The sequence below is a fragment of the Schistocerca serialis genome, chromosome 3, assembly GCF_023864345.2.
Source record: "Schistocerca serialis cubense isolate TAMUIC-IGC-003099 chromosome 3, iqSchSeri2.2, whole genome shotgun sequence".
NCBI classification, from domain to species: domain Eukaryota; kingdom Metazoa; phylum Arthropoda; class Insecta; order Orthoptera; family Acrididae; genus Schistocerca; species Schistocerca serialis.
This window is the reverse complement of record NC_064640.1, coordinates 191,466,428-191,477,292: the sequence shown is the minus strand read 5'-3', so window position 1 is coordinate 191,477,292 and position 10,865 is coordinate 191,466,428. Positions and strand designations below refer to the sequence as shown.

Below are 10,865 nucleotides of genomic sequence, written 5' to 3'. Positions count from 1 at the left end.
TTCATGGCTGACAGGAACCACACAAATAGTTATTTACTGCAGAAGTACAGAAATCAGTGGACTTGGCTACTGAATAGTCTACAAACAGGCCTATAAACAAGACTAACCATAAACAGCAAAAGACTGTATCCGTGAATTTCCACTTAACACAAACCTTTTTGGGCTGCTTGTCAGAGTTAATAAGCAGCCCATTGAAACTAACACAGAATTCAAATTCCTGGGTATATAGCTACATAGTATCTGAAATGGGATAAATACAATGATTAGGTAAATGCTAAAAATAGGTACTTAATGCTATGGCTTGAGTGTGCTGCTAGTGTGCATGAGTTATAAAACAGTCAAAAGTCCATACAACACACATATACAGGCTAATAAGGATATGATGTGATATGCTGGGTTAGTTTTCCAGCTGCCTTAGCACTTTCAGAATCCAGAGGAGAGCCATAAATATCAGTAATGGAAGTGAAATTAGATTCTTGCACATCCATTTTGAGAAGGCAGAAGATCCTAATACTGCCTTGCCTATGTATTCTTGAGACTGTAATATTCTTAAAAACGCACAGTGTGTTAACCAAATTTAGACTAATGAAAAATGGTGAAATTCAGGAACAATGCACTCATAAACTCAAATCAGCATAGATGTTAAATGCTTATACACAACTTTGTGAAAAAGGAGATTCCACATGGGTCTTCAGCTGTCCAGTAAGCTCCCAAAAAGTATAAAGTCTAGTGAAGACAATACACAGTTTTGGAAAACCATGAAGTCTTATTTGCCGTGTAATTGTTTTTGTCCACTGAAAGAATACACAGAACAGTAAATATGCCATAGCACATGATTTAATCAGTGGAGCAAATCTTGTAAAAAACCTGTTTTAGAGTATTGTAATCTACTCAATGTAAATACTAATATATTTTGGATATAATAGAGGGAAACATTCCACGTGGGAAAAATATATCTAAAAACAAAGATGATGTGACTTACCAAACGAAAGCGCTGGCAGGTCGATAGACACACAAACAAACACAAACATACACACAAAATTCAAGCTTTCGCAACCAACGGTTGCTTCATCAGGAAAGAGGGAAGGAGAGGGAAAGACGAAAGGATGTGGGTTTTAAGGGAGAGGGTAAGGAGTCATTCCAAGGAAAGGTATACCTGTCCTTTTCTCCCCCTAGGGTAGGTCTTTCCGCTCCCAGGATTGGAATGACTCCTTACCCTCTCCCTTAAAACTCACATCCTTTTGTCTTTCCCTCTCCTTCCCTCTTTCCTGATGAAGCAACCGTTGGTTGCGAAAGCTTGAATTTTGTGTGTATGTTTGTGTTTGTTTGTGTGTGTATCGACCTGCCAGCGCTTTTGTTTGGTAAGTCATATCCTCTTTGTTTTTAGATAGACACTGTAGCAGACATGTGCAACAAAAGATGTGAACCAAACAAATAAATAAAAAGTAAATAAATGTCCTTGCCAAGAGTCATGCTCTAAAATAAATGAGATTAAGTTGGATCCTAGCAAGTGAGTTGTAATACTTTATTGATAATACGTATTTCACATATTTGATAAGCAGCAGTTGCTTATTTTTACCATGGATATTTGCATGAACAACATTCTGATGTCATCTTATATGAATTTATCCTCTCCTCCCTCCCCCCTCCCCCCTCCCTCCTCCCCCCTCCCCCCTCCCTCCTCCCTCCTCCCACCCCCAATCACAAGTGCCAAATTGGACCAGGAAAGAAGTAGTTTATATTGAATTCATGATAAGAATTCCTCACAACTTTACATCTTAACTAAACTTGATTTAATTTATTTTGTAATTACTTTTTGTTCTACTGGAGTCCTACAGGTGTTTTGTTGTTCTCACTGGAAAATTTTGTTCGTAATGTGTGTTATGATCAATCGTGCCATTAGAGGATTCTTCACTGTGGGAAACATCAAATTCATAAATAAAGTAGCGAATAACATTGTTGAATTTTATTTCAATGCATTTATTTAATACAATATATTTTACACACAAGTACAGTAACAAATATTTGGTATGACTTGGTAAACATTAATGCTAATTATCAAAGAAAGAAAAACTAAATGATTATCACAGTAACTGACTTAAGTTAAATATGTTCATAAGAACTTAAATATTACTAAAAATACAGTTCATCAGTTGCATGTAAGATACGCAATATTTAAATATGACATGCATATTTTTGAGATCAGTCAGCATGAACAAAAGCCAGAAGTTTGTTCTAACAAATGGTAAAATCTAAATGAATAATTTCTATAAAATTTGCTTTTGGAACTGATTTCATAACTTTCTTGTGCTGTGTGAGATGCATTATAAGTAATGGGAGCTGTTACGGTTTACCGTGATATATAAGCACACAGAGTTAGTGCAACAGCATTAAGTATCTCCATTTTCCTATTACTCTAATCATACTCTGCGCCAATTGTAATACTCATCTCATTTGAAACAATCAGTGTCTTGTGGTACCATCGATTGGTGTCGAGGATAACTGAAATAGAAGAAAAAAGTAGAATTATGGGCACTGACAGTACTTTCATATAGAAAAGTATGGATATGCTTCTGTCCGTTATATGAAGAGTAATGTTTCTGAATTTTTTTCATGTGAAAACTCTTAAAGCTTTTTAAACAAAACAAACATTATTCACATTCTGCATGTTTATACTTAATGTCTGTACATTTTCAGCCCTCTGCTGCTAGAGAGCTCCACACTGTAGTGTATAACATGGCGGTGTGTAACTTAATGTGTGCATGAGAAACAGCATGCTGTAATCAAGTTTTGAATTTGAAGATTTTGTCCACACATGGAGCACACACTCCTTCAGCATGACACTTGCAGACCACATACAAGTGCTGTGACATGTGCAACAATCTGATCTTCTGCCATACAGCACTGATTTGGTCCCATCCAATATTCGTCTGTTCCCAAAATTTAAACACCATCTTCAAGGATTTCACTTTGACTCGAATGACCTCAATGTTTATGGGATGTTGAACTGTAGTCTTCCTTTTTGCTTCACTCTGACAGTGATGAAGCAGTGCAAGCAGAGGCAAGACTGAGTCTCCATCAACAAACTCAAAAGTTTTACAGAGTTGTTGGGACAAATGTGTTTGTCGTCAGGGTGACTATGTTGAGAAATAAACATGTAGACATGCAGAATAAAGATATAGAATGTTAATAATGTTTGTTTTATTTAAAAAGCTTTTAAGACTTTTCACATAAGAAATTCAGAGGCATTACTTTTCAGCATCCCTTCGTACAACACTTCGGTTCATTTTCCTGTGATTAAAGGGTGCCTATAGCAATATGTGTCAGTATGCCATTGTGTTGTGTCCTAACTTAAGGGAAAGTGAAAATGTGAAGAGCATTGTCACACAATATGAAGTCAACTGGGGAAAAAAAACAAAGTGTTAGTAATATCTACATACGTATGCATAAAGAACCATTACATACCAACAGTGATAAGACTGGAAAAAGAGAGAAAAAATTGCATGCAGGTTAGTATTCTTTCATTATTTCTGATATACTGGCACTGTTCATAATCAAAATAACTCTGATAGAAATGGGAAAATCCCACACGTTTTAGTTTTGTGAACCTTATGTTCATAGAGATATTGGTTAAAATTTGATTATTAGTGTGTTGATGATGTACCCTAATGATCCTCAAATAATTTATTACTGCAGAAAAAAATCTTAGAAGACCAGCTGAAATACCATAGTTATGAAGGGATTTTCCAGGAAGTTGTCATAGATGCTGTTATAAATAGATGTTTACAGTGACTATTTATGATTAAGAAACAAACATAATTTTGAAATAATACAGCACTAAATATAAAAACTGCAAAAGTAATACAAGTTCACACGCTGATAATGACAGTCACTTATGATGTTAAACACTAGAAAAATAATTAGAACAACCACCATCCAATGATGTCGGTAGTCTTCACACGAAGAAACACACATGAAACATTTTTTGAGGAAGGAAAAAAGTGTGTGTGTGTGTGTGTGTGTGTGTGTGTGTGTGTGTGTGTGTGTGTGTTTGACAAGTCCATATGCCTACGCTAAAATTACTCGTACGTATATAAATTGTGTATAATTCCTGAATTAGTTATATGAATTAAAGAGTTAACACAAAACACATCTTTCACCCTGTAATACATCACATACATTTTTAATTAACTGTTTGTGGGCAAACCAGTTACAGCACTGACATGCTTTGCTGTGGTCAGCAAAAGAACTTTTATTTGCATCCATATTTACATTCACGTTCTTAATATGCTGTAGGAGAGAAAGCGAAGGCACTCCTATTGTTTAGATTAGTGGTGCAACTCACTTTATGGTATTTCAGTATTTGGCTTTTGGATGTGACCAATGTAAGTCAATGATACTAATTGTTCATGACTAAAGGAATGAATTGATTCATTTCTTAGAGTGCTGCCATGTATGTAGTTGGGCAATGTACATAAAATTTAACATAATGTTGAAACATTCGTATACTGCTGTGATTTTGCGCTTCTAGACTTCTAGACTTTTGCCCTTCTAGACACTTTGCTGTTATTTATGTACACTTTTCTCTAAAACTTCAGATATATTACAGGAAATAGTCATCAGCATATAGTTATCAGCCATGTGGTCTTTCTCGCCCTTTTCCAACACAGGAAAGACTTTATATGAATTCAGTAACTGGGTGCAGGTGCTTGTTTATAAGGATGAGTTGTGTAAATGTGTTATTGGTGGTGTTACATTTGGCGCACACTATTTCGAAATTATAAGTTAACGAGATGGTGCAGTGGCCAATACGATGCACTTGCATGTACAAAAAATGGGATTCAGATCCCTCTCAAACATCCTAAACTGAGTTTCCTGTGGTTTCCTTACATCACTTGTAGTCAATAACAGGATAATTTCTTTTAAAAGGCCACAGCTGATTTCTTCTCCAATCTGTATCCAATTTGAAACTGCAGCTTATCTCTAATGTTTTTATAGTGAACAAGACATTAACCCATGCCCTTACTTTAATAGAACTAGCACAGGAATGCTATGCATCCTTGCTGAGTGCTATTCTTTCACTTCTCTTAATACTTTTTCAGCCTCTTCTCTGGTGATAGATTTTGAAATTATAAGTTAGCATAAGTTCTGTAATGCCAGCAAATAAGTTAATTACTAGGTTTGGCAGCATCATAGAAGTATTTACACTTCTGGCCATTAAAATTGCTACACCACAAAGATGATATTCTACAGACACAAAATTTAACCGACAGGAAGAAGATGCTGTGATATGCAAATGATTAGCTTGTCAGAGCATTCACACAGCGTTGCCTGGTGAAACATTGTTGTGATGCCTCGTGTAGAGAGGAGAAATGCGTACCACCATGTGAACGCACATTGGAAGCATGTATTCGTCATCGCCATACTGGTGTATCACCTGGCGTGATGGTATGGGGTGCCATTGGTTACACGTCTCAGTCACTCCTTGTTCGCATTGACGGCACTTTGAACAGTGGACGCTACATTTCAGATGTGCTACGACCCGTGGCTCTACCCTTCATTCGATCCCTGTGAAACCCTACATTTCAGCAGGATACTGCACGACCGCATGTTGCAGGTCCTGTACAGGCCTTTCTGGATACACAAAATGTTCGACTGCTGCCCTGTCCAGCACATTCTCCAGATCTCTCACCAATTGAAAATGTGTGGTCAATGGTGGCCGAGCAACTGGCTCGTCACAATATGCCAGTCACTACTCCTGATGAACTGTGGTATTGTGTTGAAGCTGCATGGGCAGCTGTACCTGTACACGCCATCCAAGCTCTGTTTGACTCAATGCCCAGGCATATCAAGGCCGTTATTATGGCCAGGATCTATGCACCCAAATTGTGTGAAAATGTAATCACATGTCAGTTCTAGTACAATATATTTGTCCAATGAATACCCATTTATCATCTGCATTTATTCTTGATGTAGAAATTTTAATGGGCAGTAGTGTACTTTGGGTTAATGTAACAGTAGTATATATCTTATTACTACTATAAATCCGTTTTCTTTTCTGCATCCACAAAACTTTGTTTGCTGTCATGTAAACATTGTTAGGCATTCTTTTATTCAGAACATGAGATGAGGAGATAATAAGAAATACAATAGTGTACATCTGGTGTAAGAAAAAATGAAATAACGCTTATGTTAGGTAGATATTGGATCCCATTGGTAAAAATGCCAGGTTGTACTATTGCAAAGAAGAGAGAAATCACACAAAATCTCTTTATTCTGTCCGTGTTTGTATGTGCTCTATTGTTGTCATTTGTTAATAGGACTCTCATTGCTTCCTATTATGCAGGTAAGAGTCCTTCAATGTAAAGGGTGTACCACTTATGGCAAAATAAGGTTATGATTAGGAAATGAACAGAGATGTAACTGCTCCCACAGTGTAAGAAGTATTGTTAAAAACTGAGAAGAATCACTGAGACTTAAAACAGCTAACTTTTATTTCTAAAATTAATTAGTATATTATGAAGCAGTGTCCATCAAGTAAAGAATTCTCTGCACTAGCCATGTAGAGAGAATTGGGAATTGCCTATGCAATCTCATCTGTTAGTTACATGTCGGGAAAGCTCTTCACATAAGTTTGAAGATTGTATTACTATGAGAGCAGTTGCAAAAAATGTTCAAATGTGTGTGAGTGCCTAAGGGACCAAACTGCTGAGGTCACTGGGCTGTAGACTTACACACTACTTAAAGTAACTTATGGTAAGAGCAACACACACACACCCATGCCTGAGGGAGGACTCGAACCTCCTGCGGGAGGGGCTGTGCAATCCGTGACATGGCGCCTCAAACCACATGGCCACTCTGCATGGCAATTGAGAGTCTAGTAACAGGGTTAGTTGCCAGAAGCGTCCAGTTCAACTAAAACTTGACATGCCACTCGCCAAAGTGGCGTCAATTCAAAAGACTTTCACCAGATGAATGGTCCACCCGACGGGAGGCCCTAGCCACATGACATATCTATCAACTAAAACAGCATCAATCCTATACTAGTGATTTCCAGTGTTTACACCAGGCCTTTATGAATGAGGGCAAGAAATGAGATTTATTGAAAAGGAAGGCAATGCATAGTAAGTCTGGTTGCAGTTGAAACAGCTTCTTGCGAGGAATAATATTACACCTCTGATAAAACAATTTCTCTGGAAGAGCACTCATTGGAATCTTCAATGAAACATAAGAAGCCACATAAACAAAAAGATACACTTCTAATATCAGTACTAGGAATGGGAAAGGGGAAGTGGTTGTATATCAAAAACACAGAGTTAAGGATAGGTTCTCCCAGAAACACCTTAAGCTTCATCAAGCAATTCATGAGATGATTAATAAAATTATGTTGCATTAAGTGTAGATTCATTGTTTGTGGAGGCTTTAATGATTATTTTTTTTTGAGACACCACTGAATGAGGACAACTAGAATCTTCAAATAATCTTCCCCCAAAGTAAAGTTCCAAACAAGGGTCAAAATACAACAGCCACTGGCAAAACTAAATAAGGTTCTATATTTGTGAAACTAGTAGCAATTATTTGACTCTGAGGGTTGTGGTCAACAATAAAACATTATAACCAGACCTTAAGTGAAAAGTTCTCTTGCACAGTATCATAACCAGAGACGTTGCCCTGATATATAAGAAGGGTACAAGAAGGGACTTGCAAAATTACAGACCAATATTCCAGCTTCTGTTTATTGCAGAGTCCTTGAACATATTCTCAGTTTGAATATAATAAACTTTCTTGAGACTGAGAAGCTTATGTCTACGAATCAACGTGATTTTAGAAAGCACTGCTAGTGCAAAACTCGGGTTGCCCTTTTCTCACATGTTATACTAAGAACTATGGATGAAGGGCATATTTCTAGATTTCAGGAAAGCATTTGACACAATGTCCCACTGCAGGGTGTTAATGAAGGTACAAGTACACAGAATAAATTTACAGATATGTGAGTACCTTGAATACTTCTTAAAAAATGAAACCCAGCATGTTGTCCTCGATGACGAGTGTTCATCAAAGACAAGGATTACGTCAGGAGTGCCCCAGGGGAAGTATGACAGGACCGATGTTGTTCTCTATATACATAAATGATTTGGCAGACAGGGTGAGCAGCAGTCTGCAGTTGCTTGCTGATGATGCAGTGGTGTACAGTAAGATGTCAAATTTGAGTGACTGTAGGAAGACAAAAGACAAAAAATGGCTCTAAGCACTATGCGACTTAATATCTGAGGTCATCAGTGCCCTAGACTTAGAACTAATTAAACCTAACTAACCTAAGGACATCCATCACACACAACCATGCCCGAGGCAGGATTCGAACCTGCGACCGTAGCAGTAGTGCAGTTCCGGACTGAAGTGCCTAGAACCGCTCAGCCACCACAGTTGGTGTGATGAATGGCAACTAGCCATAAATGTGGAAAAATGTAATTTATTGTGGATGGATAGGAAGATCAAATCTGTAATGTTTGGATACAGTATTACCAGTGTCCTGAGTGACACAGCCAACTCCTTTAAATATCTGGGTGTAATGTTGCAAAGCAATGTGAGCTGATATGAGGATCTGAGAACTATGGCAGGGAAGGCGAACGGCTGACTTCAGTTTATTTGGATACTTTTAGGAAAGATTGGTCACCTTGAAAGGAGACTGCATATATGACGCTGGTGCATCCTATTCTTGAGTACTGCTTGAGTGTTTGGAAACCGTGTCAGGTCAGATTGATGGAAGATATCAAAGCAATTCAGAGGCAGGCTGCTAGATTTGTTGCCAGTAGGTTCAAATAACACGTAAGTGTTACAGAGATGCTTCAGGAACTCAAATGGGAATCTCTGGAGGAAGGTGATGTCCTTTTTGAAAAACACTATTGAGAAAATTTAGAGAACTGGCATTTGAAGCTGACTGCCAAATGATTTTACTGCAGCCAGCATAGACCACGTAATAGGACCATGAAGATAAGATACGAGAAATTAGGGCTCATATGGAGGCATATAGACAGTCGTTTTTCCCCAACTCTATTTGCGACTGGAACAGGAAAGGAAACGACAAGTAGTGGTACAGGGTACCCCCTCCACACACTGTACAGTGGCTTGTGGAGTATCTGTGTTGATATAGATATATGTTGTTCAGACTGATGTTCTGTTTCCTTGTGGAATGGTCTCTAAAAGTTGTCATTAGTCATAAAGCTGGAAATTAGGAGTCCCTACAAGTTCGAAAGAAAATGAAATTCATGTATCGGTATATGATGATTAATCTTCTTACAGCCTATCTCAGCCTATTTTTTACTTTTAATTTGTTATAAAATGAAATATAAACTTCATGTCATCTGACCAAACTGGGTGTGTTTCATTTGATAAGGACACCATGGTTTGTCACAAGTTTGACGGTCACATAAGACATAGAACCTAGAAACCAGTTATGCATTACATCTACATGATTACTCTACAATTCACAATTAAGTGCCTGGCAGAGTGTTCATTCAACCACCTTCAAGCTATTTCTCTACAGTTCCACTCTCGAACAGTGTACGGAAGAAACTAACACTTAAATCTTCCCATACAAGCTCTGACTTCAATTATTTTATTATTATGATCATTTTGCTCTATGCAGATGGGCACCAACAACATATTTTCGCATCTGGAGGAGAGAGTTGGTGACTGAAAGTTCATGACAAAATCCTGTTGCAACTAAAAACGCCTTTGTTTTAATGATTTCCTCCCCAGTTCGTGTACCATATTGATGGCACGCGCCCCTTGTTTCGCGATAATACAAAATGAGCTGCCCTTCTTTGAACTTTTCAGTGTCCTCTGTCCATCCTATCTGATGCAGATCCCACACTGCACAGCAGTATTCTAGAAAAGGACAGACAAGTGTAGTGTAGGCAGTCTCTTTAGCAGATCTGTTGCATTTTTTGTTTGTCTGGCAATAAATCACATTCTTTGGTTCGCTTTTCCCACAAAATATCTAGCTAGTGACTGCTTGTTGGTGTTAGTCAGCTAGTCATTCAGCAGCAACCAGCAAAGACATTAACAGCCATAGAGAAGTAACTGCTGTTGTGACATTTTACGAGTTCCTGACCAGGAGCGAATTGTATAATTTCATCTGTGTGCTTTTGTAGTTTAGTTTCTTGAGTTTCTGCGTGTTGATTTAATATTTAATAGACGCAGTTCTCGCGTGTTCGTTTGCGTCGGAAAGTAAACCGATTTTTTGACACACAACTTCCTAGTCAGGGGCGAATTATTTAGTCTCATCTGTGTGCTTTGATAGTTAAGTTTTTGAACCTATGAGTGTTAATCTGATTTATTGGACACAGTTCTTGCGTTTTACTGTGTGTCCATAGTAGAGCTCCATAGTGCATGTCAATTGTCCTTGTTTGTGTAGTGTAGTTTTCGACGATCTTCAATATGGATAGGCACTGTGATGGCAGTGTGTGGATGCGAGCCGAATTGGTGACACTTTGTCCTCAGCTCCAAGCTGTGATGGCTTCAATTACACAGCTTGAAGCTGCTGTGGATGGGCATCACTGTTGTGGGCAGGCCGTGCAGATCCAACGGACGTTCAGCATGTCTGAGTCCGCCGATCGGCCTGCACGGTGACCAGACCAGTTACTCCTCGCACTGAGGTTGACCACTCACCTGTGGTTGAGTGGGAGGTTGTCTCAGGGTGTGACAGGCGGCGAAAGACTTCCCAGGAGGCCACACTTAAGTCCACTCCGGTTAGTCTGACAAACAGCTGCTGTGGCCGACACTGTCTCTCACCCAAATGCAGTCGCTTGTCCATTTTCAGAGGAAACCTCTAAGCCTCCAAGATCTGGGCAACTACAGAGGAT

The 10,865-nt window shown here is 38.5% G+C and overlaps 1 protein-coding gene across 1 annotated transcript in view; it reads right to left on the bottom strand.

Annotated features, from left to right (window-relative positions):
- Positions 1–2,030: 2,030 nt before the first annotated feature.
- Positions 2,031–10,865, bottom strand: part of LOC126470740 (uncharacterized) — a 549,460-nt gene continuing 540,625 nt past the window's right edge. The window contains exon 6 of the mRNA XM_050098745.1: positions 2,031–2,502. Within this exon, the coding sequence (XP_049954702.1) occupies positions 2,417–2,502 (86 nt within the window). The 3' untranslated portion in view covers positions 2,031–2,416. The remainder of the gene's footprint in view (positions 2,503–10,865) is intronic.